This window comes from Pan paniscus, chromosome 19, assembly GCF_029289425.2.
Source record: "Pan paniscus chromosome 19, NHGRI_mPanPan1-v2.0_pri, whole genome shotgun sequence".
Lineage (NCBI taxonomy): Eukaryota > Metazoa > Chordata > Mammalia > Primates > Hominidae > Pan > Pan paniscus.
Genome location: NC_073268.2, coordinates 21,401,210 through 21,419,719, shown reverse-complemented (window position 1 = coordinate 21,419,719; position 18,510 = coordinate 21,401,210). Strand labels below are relative to the sequence as shown.

Below are 18,510 nucleotides of genomic sequence, written 5' to 3'. Positions count from 1 at the left end.
ACTTGGGAGGCTGAGGCAGAAGAATCGCTTAAACTCAGGGGGCAGAGGTTGCAGTGAGCCAAGATCATGCCACTGCACTCCATCCTAGGTGACAAAGCAAGACTCCACCTCAAAGAAAAAAGAAAGTTTCAAGAACTAGGCAGGTGTGCCGGGCACAGTGGCTTATGCCTGTAATCCCAGCACTTAGGGAAGCTGAGGCGGGTGGATCACAAGGTCAGGAGATCAAGACCATCCTGGCTAACATGGTGAAACCCTGTCTCTACTAAAAATACAAAAAATTAGCCAGGCGTGGTGGTGGGCGCCTGTAGTCCCAGCTACTCGGGAGGCCGAGGCAGGAGAATGGCGTGAACCCGGGAGGTGGAGGTTGCAGTGAGCCGATATCGCACCGCTGCACTCCAGCCTGGGCGACAGAGCCAGACTCTGTCTTAAAAAAAAAAAGAAAAGAACTAGGCAGGTTTGTGGAGAAAAATTTGGCAAAAAAGTAAGTCTTTCATCAATGTGGAGATTGCACCACCCAGCAGCTGCCTGGCCCTCATATACAGATTGGGTCTGTCCTTCTGTTGTGTGCCTCTGTGTGTCTACATGGGCTCATGCTTTTAATTGTCACCTTTACAGTCTAGTCTAGGTGGCAGCGTGCCCAGGTAGTGGTTTTGTGAGAAGAGGGTACCATGATGTGGGTCAAATAGGTCTTCCTAGTTTAAATGCACTCAAGGGCTACATTGAGCCATTTTGTAGTAATATCTTCCTTTCATTTGTATAAATTCACTAGAATATGTGTGGATAATTTCAGCAGTCTAGATTTTCTCTCTTGTTTTCTTGTTTTGTTTTTTTTGTTTTTTTTTGAGACGGAGTCTCACTCTGTTGCCCAGGCTGGAGTGCAGTGGCACAATCCCGGCTTACTGCAACCTCTGCCTCCTGGGTTCAAGTGATTCTCCTGCCTCAGTCTCCCAAGTAGCTGGGATTACAGGCGCCTGCCACCACACCCAGCTAATTTTTGTATTTTTAATAGAGACGGGGTTTCACTGTGTTAGCCAGGCTCATCTTGAACTCCTAACCTCAAGTGATCCGCCTGCCTTGGCCTCCCAGAGTGTTGGGATTACAGGCATGAGCCACCACACCTGGCCAGATTTTCTCTCTTTACCCTTATCAGATGGTGGTCTTTGTTTTTTATTACTGTTGGATAACCTAATTAGTTTTGTTTTCACCATACTTGAAACTGATTTCTTGTTCATGTCTCTTCTTTTCTGAATTCTGTTTCTTATTTGCAGCTGAATTTGTGATCAGTCTTGCTGAGAAAAATACCACCTTTGATACTTTTAAGGCTTCTCTCGTCAAAAATGGTGCAGAATTTACGGTATGTATATGTGGAGAAGACAATCTGTAGATATTAATGTTTTAATTTATGTTTTTTTTTTTTTTTTTTTTTTTGAGACAGAGTTTTGCTCTGTCGCCCGGGCTGGAGTGCAGTGGCGCCACCTCAGCTCACTGCAAGCTCCGCCTCCCGGGTTCACGCCATTCCCCTGCCTCAGCCTCCCAAGTAGCTGGGACTACAGGTGCCTGCCACCATGCCCGGCTAATTTTTTGTATTTTTAGTAGAGATGGGGTTTCACCGTATTAGCCAGGATGGTCTTGATCTCCTGACCTCGTGATCCACCCGCCTCGGCCTTCCAAAGTGCTAGGATCACATAATTTATGTTTTAATGTCACTATTGATTTTAAATTTTGATAGGGTTTAATATAGGATTTTGATATAGGAAGGAGACAATTTTATACATATCAATTAAATAAGCCATTAAGTGTATAATGTTTTCATGCCATTAAGTAGTGATGATGTAACCAGATTTTCTGTGATACCTCTCTAGGAAAACAGGGCAGGATTTTCATCATTAAGTCTTTGTAGGTATTTACATTCTTGTTCTGTGAGTCAGGAAGTTGGAAACAAGTTTTGGGGGTAGTTCTAAACCTTGGGAAATAAAATGGTTGCAGGGAGCCTAATAACTTTTCTCCCCAAAGAGTCCTAAATATCGGCTTTCTCTGAAGCTATTATACTAGGTTCATGCTACACCAGGTTGACACACTATGTTTCATTTATTCCAATTAGCTAAATTCAAGTGCGTAACCACCCTTCCCTACAGGACATTCTTTGCCTTTTAAGTGTATTTAAGCACTGATATGGGAGCTGACAATTTTCGTTCTATGTTTCTTTTCAAAGGATTCTCTTATTAGTAACTTGCTGCGTCTCATACAAACCATGCGGCCTCCAGCGAAGCCTTCCACTAGCAAAGGTAAGCAGAGCTTCCAGCTGAGCTTAGCTTCTAGAATGGTGTAGGTTTTGAACATCCTGTAAATTGCATTTGTTTTCCTCTCAGCAGTTGCTGAGCAAGTAAATGTTCCAGTAAGATTTTTCAAATGGGCTGGGCCTAGCGGCTCACTGCTGGACTCCCAGCACTTTGGGAGGCCAAGGTGGGAGGATCACTTGAGCCCAGGAGTTTTAGACCAGCCTGGGCAACATAGAGAGACCTCATCTCTACAAAAAAATTAAAAAATTAGCCAGGCATGATGGCGTGCCTCTGTAGTTCCAGCTACTTGGGAGGCTAAGGAAGGAGTGTTGCTTGAGTCCAAAAGGGTGAAGCTGCAGTGAGCCATAGTTGCACCAATGTACTTTAGCCTGAGTGACAGAGGTTTTTCTCTCCTGTTTCAAGGGGAAAAAAAATTTCAAACGACTTAAGACAAAATAAAAAAGATAAGACATAACCCAATGAGTATTGCTACACTCCTCTTTCTGCTACATTTCGAGATAGTTTGTGATCAATGTATTTAGAAAATTAAATTACATTTATAGTAACAGGTATGATTAATATATAGCAAAATGCCATGTTCTGTTTCAGTTTGATATAGATCTATTGTTGAAGTTATTTTGTTAATCATTAATAATATTAAATATATCTCTTTTTTTTAACCCCTTCATGCTCTTTAATGAAACAAGATCCAGTTGTTAAACCTAAAACAGAAAAAGAAAAGCTGAAGGAACTCTTCCCAGTCCTTTGCCAACCGGACAACCCTTCTGTTCGGGTACTGATACCATTTTAAGAGTGTCTACTATAAATATATATTCGCAACCCCTTTTCTTTGTCTCATAGTAATTTTATTAATTTTAAGTTTGCCTTTGTTGTAACTTATTTTTAAGAATGAAAGTGTTTGATCACTCCCTGAGCATGTACTATGTATTGAATATGTTAAGGGGTTCTGAGAATGGTATTCAAGGGAAATGAGATTGGGAATTTGGGGAAGTAGTGATTAGGAATATGAAATAAGGTTCTGGAACAGATGCCTAATGTGTGAAATTAGATTTTTTTTTTTTTTTTTTTTGCTCTGTTACTTGTTAAAGGTCTAATTTTTAAAGCATTTTGATTTTTAAATTTCATTTTAATAAATATTTATTGAGTACTTACTGTATGCCAAACACTGTTCTAAGTACCTGGGTAACAGCAGTGAACAGAACAGACAAGAGTTTCAGCCTTTGGAGATTATATCCTAATTTTGGGGTAGGGAGCAGGAAATAAACATGTAAACATTCTGGTGGGGAGGAGATAGGCAATAAACAAACAAATAGGTATGTAACATAGCAGATAGCAATAAGGGCTATTTAAAAAAATAAAGCTGGAGTGGGGGTAGGGAGGAAGAGTGCAGAGGGAGAGTTGCTTTTTAAAATTTTTAACACCTGTTTTCTATTAATATAATCATCACTTGCATTCTTTCATGGCAGGGATGATTAATATCTAACTGCCTTTCATAGAATTCTATTAAGGACAGAGGGGATTTGTCAAATGTAGCAGTAATTCTCAAGAGCCTTTTTTCCATTTCTTCTGCATCTATCCTGAATCAAGTTTGAAATCTCTGCCCCTCTTCTATTTCCCTCACATAGTGGTTAGTGATTTATAGATGTACCTGAGGTACATACAGATTCTTGAGTAGTTTTTTTTCCTAACTTTGCTGGCCTCTACCTCTGCAGACCATGTTGGATGAAGATGATGTGAAAGTTGCTGTGGATGTCCTGAAAGAACTGGAAGCTTTAATGCCCAGCGCAGCAGGCCAGGAGAAGCAAAGAGATGCTGAACACCGGTTTGTCCTTAGTGTCCTGTCCTTTGGAAGTTTAGGGTACTGTGACAGTTGAATATTATGGACCAAGCAAAATTTTGGGCAAGTTTACAGAATCTGGACTGGTCATATATCATATTGTTGGATCTGTTTTCATTGCTTCCTGCTAAGTGTATGTTGCAAATGCTAGGTTGTTCAGAATATAGAAATCAGGGTTGAAAGAGGCTGAATATGTTTGTGGCTCAATTCTTTATTGGCTTATAGGGATGTCGTAGTTATTGAAACTCTAATTCAGTTCAAAACCTAGTGGGTACCTACCATGTGCATGGCACTGTACTGGGTGCTTGGGGATGCGAAGATGAAATCGGATTGGTTTCTTTTTTAAACAGTTGCTTTTTAATTTGTTAGGGACAGGACAAAGAAGAAGAAGCGGAGTCGAAGCCGAGATCGAAACCGAGATCGAGACAGAGATAGGGAACGAAACCGAGATAGAGACCACAAGCGGAGACACCGATCCCGCTCTCGATCACGTTCCAGGACCCGGGAGAGGAATAAAGTGAAGTCTAGATATCGGTCCAGGAGCAGGAGTCAGAGTCCCCCCAAAGACCGGAAGGACCGGGACAAATATGGAGAGCGGAATCTGGATAGATGGCGGGATAAGCATGTGGACCGCCCTCCTCCAGAAGAGCCCACCATTGGTGACATTTATAATGGCAAAGTTACCAGCATCATGCAGTTTGGTTGCTTTGTGCAGCTGGAAGGACTAAGGTAATGACTGGTGCTCTTCTGTTCACACCAGTGATGGGCAGAATTTCTTTTATCACTGAGGATTTTCACATTCTAAAAAGTTACTTTGATTAATGACACTTTAGTCAAATCAGCCATACATGGTTCTTAGAAATTGACTCTTTTGAAATGTTACAGAGCCATTTATTCCTTTCTCTGTCTTCAGGAGATCTGTCCTTTGCTTGTTGGGACAGATAGAATTTGCTTCCCCACCCCATGTCTCCCCATGAGGAGAGTGATAATACTATTTTATTGTTTGACCACCTTCATGGTACTTTTCTCTTGAGTTTAAGACCATTTTCTTTTGTTAGTTCCAGTAAGGGTAGAAATTGGTTGGGGGAAAAATATTTTTTGGCATGTTCCAGATGTGTCTGGCTCTCCCTCAGGAAGCGGTGGGAAGGCCTGGTGCACATCTCTGAGCTCCGGCGGGAGGGTCGTGTGGCCAATGTAGCTGATGTCGTGAGCAAAGGCCAGAGGGTCAAAGTCAAAGTGCTGTCCTTCACTGGGACCAAGACCAGCCTGAGCATGAAGGTAGGTGAGATGGTCAGCCTGTTCTTACATGTGATGGCCAAGGGAATGGAAGAGGACAGCAAGTGAGACAGCTCCCTTGTTTTTGTGCCTTAGGATGTGGATCAAGAGACTGGAGAAGATCTAAACCCAAATAGACGGCGAAATCTTGTCGGGGAGACCAATGAGGAGACCTCAATGCGGAATCCTGATAGACCCACTCACTTGTCCCTTGTCAGTGCTCCTGAAGTAGAGGACGACTCACTGGAACGCAAGCGCCTCACCCGAATCTCTGACCCAGAGAAGTGGGAGATCAAACAGGTTGGGGCCTTTAGTTTTCATGACCAGATAGTCATTCAGCATGTAGCATGGTGCTTAGGGGTGTGCCCTGGAGCACGATGGCCTGGGATAACTTTTGGCCACTGTATTAGTCTGTTTTCACACTGCTGATAAAGACGTACCTGAGACTGGGCAATTTACTAAAGAAAGAGGTTTATTGGACTTAGAATTCCACTTGGTTGGGGAGGCCTCACAATCATGGAGGAAGGTGAAAGGCATATCTCACATGGCAGTAGACAAGAGAGCTTGTGCAGGGAAATGCCCTTTTTAAAACCATCAGATCTCATGAGACTTACTCACTATCATGACAACAGCATGGGAAAGAGCTGCCTCCGTGATTCAGTTACCTTCCACTGGGTCCCTCCCACACACGTGGAAATTCAAGATGAGATTTGGGTGGGGACACAGCCAAACCATATCAGCCACTTATTAGCCGTGTCATCCTTAGCTAAGCTACTCTACCTCATGCCTCAGTACCCTTTTCTATAAAACAGGACCAGTGTTGGTGGTGTGAGGATTAATTAAAGGTGAAAGTCGTTGGGCGTGATGGCTCACACCTGTAATCCCAGCACTTTGGGAAGCTGAGGCGGGCGGGTCACGAGCTCAGGAGTTCGAGACCAGCCTGACCGGTATGGTGAAACCCCATCTCCACTAAAAATACAAAAAATTAGCCGGGCGTCATGGTGCGCGCCTATAATCCCAGCTACTCACGACGCTGAGGCAGGAGAATCGCTTGAACCCGGGAGGCGGAGGTTACAGTGAGCTGAGATCATGCCACTGCACTCCAGCCTGGGCGACAGAACAAGACTCTGTCTCAAAAAAAAAAAAAAAAGTGAAACTCTTAGGTTAGTGCTTAGCATATGGTAATTGCTATGTAAGTCTTCATTCTTTTGTTTTCTTTCCTTTTTTTTTTTTTAATTGAGACGGAGTCTCGCTCTGTCACCTAGGCTGGAGTACAGTGGTGCGATCTCAGCTCACTGCAACCTCTGCCTCCCGGGTTCAAGCGATTGTCGTGCCTCAGCCTCCCGAGTAGCTGGGATTACAGGCGCCCACCACCACGCCCGGCTAATTTTTTTGGATTTTTAGTAGAGACGGGGTTTCACCATGTTGGCCAGGCTGGTCTTGAACTCCTGGCCTCAGGTGATTCTCCCACCTCGGCCTCCCAAAGTGCTGGGATTACAGGCGTGAGCCACTGTGCCCAGCCTATTGTTTTCATCTTTCTTCACTAAATAACATAACCGTGGTGTGTCAAGCACCATGCAGGGCTAGGGCTATAAACGCGAATATATCATGGTTCCTATGCTTAAGGAACTCAAAGTCCAGCGGAGGAGACAGATCTAAACAAATAATTGTGAGGGGTTACGTATTTTTTCCTTTATTTTTGAGGCAAGTTCTTACTTGCACTATTGCCCAGGCAAGAGTGCAGTGGCATGACCATGGCTCACTGCAGCCTCAACCTTTCAGGCTCAAGCCATCCTCTCATCTCAGCTTCCCAATTAGCTGTGACCCCAGGCATATGCCACCATGCCTGGCTAATTTTTTAATTTTTTGTAGAGACAGTCTTGCCGTGTTACCAGGGCTCATCTCAAACTCCTGGGCTCCAAGTGATTCTCTTGTCTCAGCCTCCCAAAGTGTTGAGATTACAGGCATGAGCTGCCGTGTCTGGCCTACGTATTACATAATACATGTACCAGAGTGCTGTGGAAACAAGGGAAAGAGCAGATAACTCTTCCTGGGGATAATACTTTTGAGCTTATACTTTACAGCACCATGTTGGAGAACCACCTCTGCAACCCTGGAATGGGATATATGACATTTGAGGTCCCGATATCGTGGGTCAGAGGAGAAAAAAACTGGGTTTCCTACATGAAACCTCTGTAATTAACTCTCCTAGAAAAGAAGAGTTTTGGCTGGGCATGTCGCTGACACATGTAATCTCAGCACTTTGGGAGGCCAAGGCAGGAGGATTGCTTGAGGCCAGGAGTTTGAGACCAGCCTGGACAAATAGTGAGACCCTGTTTCTAGAAAAAATTTGAAAATTAGCCAGGTATTATGGTGTGCGCCACTAGTGTCAGCTATTCAGGAGGCTGAGGTAGGAGGATTGGTTGAGCCCAGGAGTTTGAGGTTGCAGTGAGCTTTGATCAGGTCACTGTACTTCAGCCTGGGTGACAGAGCAAGGTCCTGTCTCAAAAAAACAAAACAAAACCAAAAAACAAAAAAAAAGTTTTGATCTTAGCAGGTTACAAATGCTGCCTTCTCTTCTTTGGCTAGATGATTGCTGCCAATGTCCTTTCCAAAGAAGAATTTCCAGACTTTGATGAAGAGACTGGCATTCTCCCTAAGGTGGATGATGAAGAAGGTAACTAGTCAGTTGGATCGAGAAGGGTAATTGGCAAGTTGAGCCATTGAATTGGGTGATTTGCCTGTAGTTTAACCCAGTGGCTATTAATCATTTGTTCTTTGGATCTCACTACTCATCTCTCAAAAAAAAAAGGATCTCACCATGATGGAAGCAAGAAGTTCATTTTTCTGACAAGTGCTTATGTATTATTATTATTATACCTGTTGCTTATAATAAGCTCTCAGGGCCAGGCATGGTGGCTCACGCCTATAATCCCAGCACTTTGGGAGGCCGAGGCCAGCAGATCACCTGAGGTTAGGAGTTTGAAACCAGCCTGGCCAACATGGTGAAACCGTGTCTCTACTAAAAAAATACAAAGATTAGCTGGGTGTGGTGGCGCATGCCTATCGTCCCAGCTACTTGGGAGTCTGAGGCAGGAGAATTGCTTGAACCCAGGAGACGGAGGTTGCCGTGAGCCGAGATCGCGCCACTGTACTCCAGCCTGAGTGACAGAGTGAGACTCTATCAAAAAAAAAAAGCTTTCAGGGTATAAAAAGTTATAATTGTATTTTTGGGAGTAAATTTGATCTCATATTCTTAGTAATTATTCTGAAAACCCTGGATCCACCTAGATTACCTCTGAGTTGCCCTGGAAACAACTTTTAACTCAGCCCATAATGACTTTTTTGAAATTATGAAATCTTATGATAGAATTCTGTAACTTATATTGTAGTAGTAAGTGAGCACCTACGTACTCACCACCCAGCTTAAGAAGTAGAATTTTACAAGCACCTCTGAAGCCCCTACATGCTCCCCTCTGCTTAGATCTTCTTTCTTCCTCCTAGGAGTAACCACCATCCCACATTTGTGTTAATTACTCCCTTGCTTTTCTTTAGTTTTACCTTCTACGTATCTATCCCTAAACATTATATTGTGTTGTCTATTTTTGAACTTAACTCATTTTTCTTTTTTTTTTTGACTTACATATTTTTGATATTTATGTTGATATTTATATTGGTATTTCACTCATTTTCATTGCTATAGAGTGTTTATATATAAATTGTCTATAATTTATCCATTTTACTTTTGATGGACATATGAGTTGTTTCTTGGTTTTTGGTTAATCTTTGTGAATAATAGTATTTTGAAATTGCTATATTGTCTCTTAGTGCTTATGTGCAAAATGTTCTTTTTTCCCTAAATGCATAGAATTACTGGGTAGGCCAAGTGTCATGGCTCAGCCCTGTAATCCCAGCACTTTGGGAGGCTGGCTGAGATGGCAGGATTGCATGAGCCTAGGAGTTTGAGACCAGCCCTGGCAACATAGCTAGGCCCTGTCTTTACAAAAAAAAAAAAATTAGCCAGGTGTAGTGATGTGTGCCTGTACTCCCAGCCACTGGGGAGGCTGAAGTGGGAGAATTGCTTGAGCCTGGGAGGTCGAGGGTGCAGTGAGCCATGGTCGTGCCACTGTGCTATAGCCTGGGCAACAGAGCAACACCCTGTCTTAAAAAAAAAAAAATTACTGGGTAGTAAGAAATGTGTGTGTTTGACTTTGCTGGGCAGTTCCAAATTGTTTTCTGTTGGTTTCTGTACCGTTTATACTTCTGCCATAAGTGTAAGCAAGTTCCGCTTGGTGTTGTTCAATTGTCGAACTAATTTTTTACAAATTTATTATGGGTTAAGAATTATTCCACAATGAAGTTGGATGGCAAATGCCCTAGTACCATTTAGAATGTCAGGAGAGCATTTTCTCACAGACTTAACTTCTTTTCAAAGTAGGTCTGATCAGTTCTTGGGCTGGAGCACAAATGCTCTAGAAATGGCTGGTGATGGGGGAATAGTCACCTGGGTTAGAGTTTTACTTGCGTTGCTGTCCTTTGACCTGGGAAGTTTTTTTGTTTTTTTTTTTTAATTTGAGACGGGGTTTCGTTCTTGTTGCCCAGGCTGGAGTGCAGTGGCGCGGTCTTGGCTCACTGAAACCTCTGCCTCCCGGGTTCAAGCGATCCTCCTGCCTCAGCCTCCCAAGTAGCTGGGATTACAGGTCTGTACCACCAAGCCCAGCTAATTTTTTTGTATTTTTAGTAGAGATGGGGTTTCACCATGTTGACCAGGCTGGTCTGGAACTCTTGACCTCAGGTGATCAGCCCGCCTTAGCCTCCCAAAGTGCTGGGATTACAGGTAAGAGCCACTGCACCCGGCCTTTTTTTTCTTTTTTTTTTTTTTAAGACAGAGTCTCACTCTGTCACCCAGGCTGGAGTGCAATGGCTTGATCTCAGCTCACTGCAACCTCTGCCTCCTGGGTGCAAGCTATTCTCCTGTCTCAGCCTCTTGAGTAGCTGGGACTACAGGTGCCCACCACCAAGCCGGGATAATTTTTGGATTTTTAATGAGATGGGGTTTCACTGTGTTGACCAGTCTGATCTCAAACTCTTGACCTCAAGTGATCCTCCTGCCTCAGCCTGCCAAAGTGCTGAGATTACAGGCGTGAGCCACCATGCCCCGCCAGGGGAAGCTGTTTTTGATAAAGATTGTTGGTACCTATGGAAATTAATTGTCTTGGTGAAAATTGTTAATTTTTCTTGTTTATGGCTAATTCTTCTTTTGGGGGGACTTTTAGATGAGGACCTTGAGATTGAATTGGTTGAGGAAGAGCCTCCATTCCTGAGAGGGCACACTAAGCAAAGCATGGACATGAGCCCCATTAAAATTGTCAAGGTGAGAATTACTGGACCTTTAACCTGGAAATGTCAAGTGGACTTCTTTTTCTAAAGTAATGGGTCAGGTTATTAGATCTGCGTAAGTAGAACTTGGGCCACAGAAAGTATTACTGGCTGTTAGCCAGGGTCTATAATAGTTTTATTTTAAATGGAGGTTGGGTTGGCTTTATTGCTTTTGCCTGTTGAATTCTTTTGTGCTCCTTTTGTGTATTTTGGGTGGAAGCAGAGATAGATAGGAATGCTTAATCTGCCATCATTGCCTTTGCCTGGATTCCTTAGGGCTTGAATCTTGCAGATTCAAAGGCAATTTTGAAGGATTTACTTGAGCACTTGGGGCTGGCCACCATAGAGAGCTGTAGCACTGGGTGTTGGAGAGGGCAGAGCTGTAAGGGGAATCCAAACCAGAATTCATAGAACAATAAACATTTTAGGTATGGAAAAGGGTATATTTAAAGGTCTCCCAGCCCAGCACATATGAAATGCTTATAATCCACGCATATCATTCTTCTGCGGTGTTCTTCTCATATGGTCATCTCATAGCTGCATGACATTGTTAGTGACAGGGAATTCACCAGCCCTTAAGGAGGTACATTTCATCATGAGATGGATCTGATCGCTAGTTCTTTAGGCATACCTGAAACCTCGCTCACTGAAGTGTCCACATTGGTCTTGATTTTGGTTCCCAGGGTCATACAGAAAAATTCTTATACCTTTCTTATGTCCTTCATACATTTAAAGGTAGCACATCATTCCTATCTCTTTTGGGGTTCTCATCTTCAAACTAAACATCCAATTCCTTCAATGATTTATCATTGTTCTTGTTCATTTTATCTGAATATGCTACGGTTTATCCATTTCTTTCATATAGTCTGTTACATTGATAAGAACTTTATTCCAGATGTGGTCTCATGTTTTAGATTACAGGAGCTTAACTTCTACATATTATTTCCCAGACATTTAATCCATGTTGTGTTTTCTTCTGTTGCACCAGAACCCAGACGGCTCCCTCTCCCAAGCAGCAATGATGCAGAGTGCCTTGGCCAAAGAAAGGCGGGAACTCAAACAGGCCCAGCGGGAAGCTGAGATGGATTCTATTCCCATGGGACTCAACAAACACTGGGTTGACCCTCTGCCTGATGGTAGGACCCTTGGAGGGGTGTATGGACCTTGTTTAAAAATCTGAGCCTTTCAGAACACAGGGAAGGGTCACTCCCGGCACACACTAAAAATTTACCCTTGGGCCAGGGGCGGTGGCTCATGCCTGTAATCCCAGCACTTTGGGAGGCCAAGGCAGGTGGATCACCTGAGGTCAGGAGTTCGAGACCGACCTGGCCAACATGGTGAAACCAAGTCTCTACTAAAAAAATACAAAAGTTAGCCAGGCATGGTGGCACACACCTGTAATCCCAGCTACTCGGGAGGCTGAGGAAGGAGAATCGCTTAAACCCAGGAGGTGGAAGTTGCAGTGAGCTGAGATCAGGCAAGTGTACTCCAGCCTGGGTGATAGAATGACACTCCATCTCAAAAAAAAAATTTACCCTTGGTTTTTCACTTTAGTTAGAGCATGTTTGGTTTTTTTCTTAAACACATGTTTAAAACCAAAAATGTTTTAATAGCCATGGTCAAATCATTAGACTGAGTTTTTCTTCTGAATCACTTTTAAAATGTTATTCTAGCGCGGTGTCTCATGCTGTAATCCCAGCACTTTGGGAGGCTGAGGCGGGCGGATCACGAGGTCAGGAGATCGAGACCATCCTGGCCAACATGGTGAAACCCCGTCTTTACTAAAAATACAAAAAAGAGCCGGGTGTGGTGGTGCGCGCCTGTAGTCCCAGCTACTCGAGAGACTGAGGCAGGGGAATCGCTTGAACCCTGGAGGCGGAGGTTGCAGTGAGCCAAGATCGCGCCACTGCACTCCAGCCTGGCTACAGAGTGAGACTCCATCTCAAAAAAAAAAAATTTTATTCTAAAGGTAATACAGCTTTGAAACTTCCTTTTTCATATAATTCTTTGTGCAGTAAATATTAGCTACTAGATATAGTCATAACAAATACTTATTAATTTAATTTGTGTTTGGCAACTGGGGATACAGATTTGAATTAAACAGATATGATCCCTGCTTTTATGCGCTACAACTTAGGGATATGGATATTAATTAAATAATTACCAAATAATTAAATTATGATCAGTGCCATGTGAAGAAGTACAGGCAGTGTAATTGACTGTGGTGGGTCACTTCCCTGGGGAAATCGAGACCCAAAGGATAAATGGGACTCAGTCTGTCAAGTGGAGATGGGATGGAGGTTGGGGAGTATGTTCCAGCCTGAGGAGTAGCCCGTGTTGGGTTTGTGGGGTGGGAAATAAGGAACTGAAAGAAGGCTTGTGTGGATGGAATAGAGAGAGCAGTGGGCAGTGGTAGGGGATGAGATAAGAACATCAGGCCAGGGCTTTGTAGGTGGCATTAGGAAGCTGGGCTCAATTCTAATAGCACTGGGAGATGTTGAAAAGTTCTTTTGTTGTTGTTGTTTTTGTTTCTGAGACGGAGTTTTGCTCTTGTTGCCTAGGCTGGAGTGCAACACCATGATCTCGACTCACTGCAACCTCCACCTCCCTGGTTCAAGTGATTCTCCTGCCTCAGACTCCCAAGTAGCTGGGATTACAGGCATGCGCCACCACGCCTAGCTAATTTTTTGTATTTTTAGTAGAGACGAGGTTCCTCCATGTTGGTCAGGCTGGTCTCGAACTCGCGACCTCAGGTGATCCCCCCCATCTCAGCCTCCCAAAGTGCTGGGATTACAAGTGTGAGCCACCGTGCCCAGCCAGATGTTGAAAGTTTGCAGCTGGCACATGGCATGACCAGAGTTGCATTTCCAAAGGATGATTCAGGGTGCCCTGCAGAATGAGTTGGATGGGGCACATGTGATGATTTAGAAAGCTTTTATGATAATTCAGAAGGGAGAGGATGGTGGCTTGAACATGGAGGTAGCAAAGAGGAGGGATGTACTTGAGAAAAGTAATTTGTTGAATGTGGGGCAACAGGAATGGTCAAAGATGACTTCCAGGTTTCTGGTATGAGCACTAGGATGAATGATGGGAACACTGGAGGAGAAATGGGTTTGTGGGGAAAGATGGTCAAATTCCGTTTTGGACTTGTGTCCGAGGCAACTAGAGGACATCTTAGGTTGAGGTATCCAGTGTAGAATTGAGTATAAGAGCTCAGAAGAGAGGTCTGGGCTGGAGACAGAAGTTTGGGAATTGTGTTAATTTAGATATCAGTTTGGCTGCATGTAATAGAGATTCACATATTAGATTAGGTTTGGCATGATGGCTCACGCCTGTAATCCCAACACTTTGGGAGGCTGAGGCAGGAGAATTGCTTGAGGCCAGGAGTTCAAGACCAGTCTGGGCAACATAGTAAGACCTTATCTCTATTTTATTTTATTTTGTTTTGTTTTGTTATTTTAGTTTAGTTTAGTTTAATTTTTGAGATGGAGTCTCACTATGTTGCCCCAGCTGGAGTGCAGTGGTGCAGTCTTGGCTCACTGCAACCTCTGCCTCCTGGGTTCAAGCGATTCTCCTGCCTCAGCCTCAAGTAGCTGGGACTACAGGTGACCGCCACCACGCACGAGTAATTATTTTGTATTTTTGGTAGAGACAGGGTTTCACCATGTTGGTCAGGCTGGTCTCGAACTTCTGACCTCAAATGATCTTGCCCACCTTGGCCTCCCAAAGTGCTAGGATTACTGGTGAGCCACCGTGCCTAGCCCTTGTCTCTATTTTAAAATTAAATTTTTAAAAACGACAAAAATAAAAACCAAAATATTAGATTTACAGTAGAAGGTTGGACATATTCGTTCATTGTTTAACAATATCATCTTCCATTTCCTCAGAATAAACCCATTCATTCCCTTTTACCCTTTAGTGAAATGTTCTCCATGACCCTCCTTTGGCCTCTGCCAAAGCTCACTTATTTGGTTAGTAGGCATAAGTATTTTTTCGTAGCCAGCTTTTGGCATCAAATTTGTAAAATGTTTGCATATGCTAGAGAGCCACTAAAATTCTGCTCATTTTTTTTTTGCTCCTCAAGCCACAATTCCAAGGTGAATCTTGAAAATATAAGCTAGGTCTGGGCAAGGTGGCTCACACCTGTAATCCCAGCACTTTGGGAGGCTGAGGCAGACAGATCACTTGAGTTGGGGAATTTGAAACCAAGCTGGGCAATGTGGTGAAACCCTGTCTCTAAAAAAATACAAAAATTAGTCCAGGCATGGTGGCTCATGCCTGTAATCCCAGCAGTTTGGGAGGCTGAGGCGGGTGGATCACCTGAGGTCAGGAGTTTGAGACCAGCCTAGCCAACATAGTGAAACCCCATCTGTGCTAAAAACAGAAAAATTAACAGATGTGGTGGCACGCACCTGTAATCCCAGCTGCTAGGGAGGCTGAGGCAAGAGAATCACTTGAACCTGGGAGGCCGAGGTTGCAGTGAGCCGAGATCACGCCATTGCACTCCAGCCTGGACAACAATTGCGAAACTCCATCTAAAAAAAAAAAAAAAAAAAAAGTTTAGCCGGGTGTAATCACGTGCACCTGTATTCCTAGCTACTGAGGAGGCTAACGTGGGAGGATTGCTTGAGCCCAGGAGGTGGAGGTTGCTGAGCTGAGATCTCGCCACTGCACTCCAGCCTGCTGGGCGTCTGAGCCAGACCCTGTCTCAGAAAAAAAAAAAAAAAATTAATCTGAGAGAAGCCAGGCACAACAGACCACATATTGTATGAAATATCCAGACTAGAACCCGTAGACATAGAAAGTAGACTAATGGTTGCCAAGGGAAAGGAAAAGGGAGGAATGGGGAGTAACTGCTAATGGGTACAGGGTTTCTTTCTGGGATGATGAAAATACTCTAAATAGTGGGGATAGTTGCACAACTTAATGAATATACAGTAAAACACTGAGTTAAACACTTAAAAAGAGTAACACGGAGACCTGGCTTGGTGGCTTATACCTGTAATCCCAGCACTTTGGGAGGCCAAGGAGAGAGGATTCCTTGAACCCAGGAATTTGAGGCTGCAGTGAGCCATGATTGCGTCACTGCACTCCAGCCTGGGAAACAGAGCAAGACCCTGTCTCAAAAAAATAAAATAAAATAAAAAAAGTGTGACATGGTTTGTGAATTACATCTCAATATAGCAGTTATTTAAAAAGGGGAGAGTGCTGCGCATGGTGGCCACACCTGTAATTCCATTACTTTGGGAGGGTGAGATGGGTGGATTGCTTTAGCCCAGGAGTTCGAGACCAGCCTGGCAACATAGAGTGACCTCTTCTCGCTTGAGCCCAGAAGGTCGGGGCTGCAGTGAGCCAGGATTGCACCACTGCACTCCCACTTGGATGACAGAGCAAGACCCTACCTAAAAAAAAAATAATTCCAGTGTCAAACAGTCAGGTCTTCACTTCTCTCAACTAACCTTTTTTCTGACATCACAGGTGTGTAGCACCACTTGTTACAGTCTCTTTCCCATTCCCTGCTGCCCCTTCTATATTCTTTTCTTCACATTAATTTGTTTCTTTGAGTACTTTTGATCACGGGTCGCTGAATTGAGATGCTGCATGTGCAGTGCCCACATGCCATTTTATTTTTTTCCTGGTACATCTTGAGGTAGCTTGAGGACAATACTAAGTTGCCTGTTTTCCTTTCCAGCGGAAGGCAGACAGATTGCTGCCAACATGAGGGGTATTGGGATGATGCCCAATGATATTCCTGAGTGGAAGAAGCATGCCTTTGGGGGCAACAAAGCCTCTTACGGAAAAAAGACCCAGATGTCAATCCTTGAGCAGAGGGAGAGCCTGCCCATCTACAAACTGAAGGAGCAATTGGTCCAGGTGAGAAGACTTTTATGATGTATTGGTGGGGAGTAGGGTTATTGTCTAAAAGAGGGGTGATATTTTTAAACTGAAACTAACGGGACAAGTATGTGCCTACTTGAAGTGGCTCATCCAAAAGAGTTAAGAAAGAAGGAGAAAACTTTCTAAATACTTTTTTTTTAAATGGGGCTGGGCGCGGTAGTGCATGCCTATAATCCCAGCACATCAGAGGCCAAGGCAGGAGGATCACTTGAGCCTAGGAGTTTCAACCCAGCCTGAGGCAACATACGGAATCTTGTCTCTACAAAAAATAAAAAATTTGGTGGGGCGTGGTGGCCCACACCTGTAATCCGGCACTTTGGGAGGCAAAGGTGGGCGGATCACAAGTTCAGGAGTTCGAGACCATCCTGGCCAACACGGTGAAACCTTGTCTCTACTAAAAATACAAAAAATTAGCTGGGCGTGGTGGCACATGCCTATAATCCCAGCTACTCTGGAGTCTGAGGCAGGAGAATCGCTTGAATCAGGGAGTCGGAGGTTGCAGTGAGTCAAGATCAGGCCGCTGCACTCCAGCCTGGCTACAGAGAGAGACTCTGTCTAAAAAAAAAAAAATTACCTGGGTGTGGTGGTCCATGCCTGTAGTCCCAGCTACTCGGGAGGCTGAGATAAGAGGATTGCTTGAGCCTGAGAGGTTGCGGCTACAGTGAACTGCAATCACACCACTGCACTCCAGCCTGGGCGACCAAGTGAGACCCCATATCACAAATGTTTGTGTGTGCGTGTACAGACACACATACTTATGTATGTGTCTGTATATCTTCTTTTTCCTGGGGCCCCTAGAACAGTTTCCAAGTGGGCAGAGTATTGTGTTGCATGGACCAACAGCTCTGTTCGGTAATTAAAAATGAGGATACTCAGTCAATAAACTCATATGGGCAACTCATAGAGTGCTTCGATACTCTATATTCTGGAGTTCTGATTTTAAGACCACCGAGTCTTCCTTGAGGTAATCAGGTTTACTAGTTTCCAGTGAATCCTTTCAACAATATCTTATATGTATACAAGCAAGTACAAATATATGCACACACACGCACACACATTTTATATGAGTACTGTATGTGTTTACAGGTGGCAGTGATATTATATACAGTGTTCTACATCTTTTTCCACTTAATGATATATCTCAGAGATTTGTGTGTGTGTGTGTGTGTGTGTGTGTATGTGTGTGTGACAGAGTCTCGCTTTGTGCAGGCTGGAGTACAGCGGCATGATCTCAGCTCACTGCAACCTCTACCTCCTGGGCTCAAGTGATCTTCCCACCTCAGACTCCCAAGTAGATGGGACTACAAGGCATACACCATCATGCTCAGCTAGTTTTTTGTATTTTTTGTAGAGATGCAGTCTCACTATATTGTCCAGGCTGGTCTTGAACTCCTGGACTCAAGCAATCCTCCCTCCTTGGCCTCCCAAAGTGCTAGGATTACAGGCATGAGCCACTGTGCCTGGCCTTCTTAAACAAACAAACAAAAAAAATTGCCAGGCCAGGCACAGTGGCTCACACCTGTAATCCCAATACTTTGGGAGGCCAAGGCGGGCGGATCACCTGAGGTCAGGAGTTCGAGACCAGCCTGGCCAACATGGTGAAACCCTGTCTCTACTAAAAGTACAAAAATTAGCCGGGCGTGCTGGCGGGCACTTGCAGTCCCAGCTACTTGGGAGGCTGAGGCAGGAGAATCACTTGAATCCGGAAGGTGGAGGTTGCAATGAGCTGAGATCATGCCACTGCACTCCAGCATGGGCGACAGAGTGAGACTTCGTCTCAAAAAAAAAAAAAGCCTTTTTTTATGGGCTGTATTATTTGGA

At 44.0% G+C, this 18,510-nt stretch overlaps 1 protein-coding gene across 3 annotated transcripts in view; it reads left to right on the top strand.

Annotated features, from left to right (window-relative positions):
- Positions 1-18,510, top strand: part of DHX8 (DEAH-box helicase 8) — a 43,118-nt gene that overhangs the window by 4,471 nt on the left and 20,137 nt on the right. For all 3 annotated transcript variants that reach the window (XM_003806083.6, XM_003806084.6, XM_034941772.3), the window contains exons 2-12: positions 1,269-1,354; positions 2,213-2,285; positions 2,987-3,072; positions 4,013-4,122; positions 4,507-4,866; positions 5,271-5,415; positions 5,509-5,712; positions 8,002-8,089; positions 10,689-10,786; positions 11,780-11,927; positions 16,484-16,665. In XM_003806083.6, the coding sequence (XP_003806131.1) occupies positions 1,269-1,354; positions 2,213-2,285; positions 2,987-3,072; positions 4,013-4,122; positions 4,507-4,866; positions 5,271-5,415; positions 5,509-5,712; positions 8,002-8,089; positions 10,689-10,786; positions 11,780-11,927; positions 16,484-16,665 (1,580 nt within the window). The remainder of the gene's footprint in view (positions 1-1,268; positions 1,355-2,212; positions 2,286-2,986; positions 3,073-4,012; positions 4,123-4,506; positions 4,867-5,270; positions 5,416-5,508; positions 5,713-8,001; positions 8,090-10,688; positions 10,787-11,779; positions 11,928-16,483; positions 16,666-18,510) is intronic.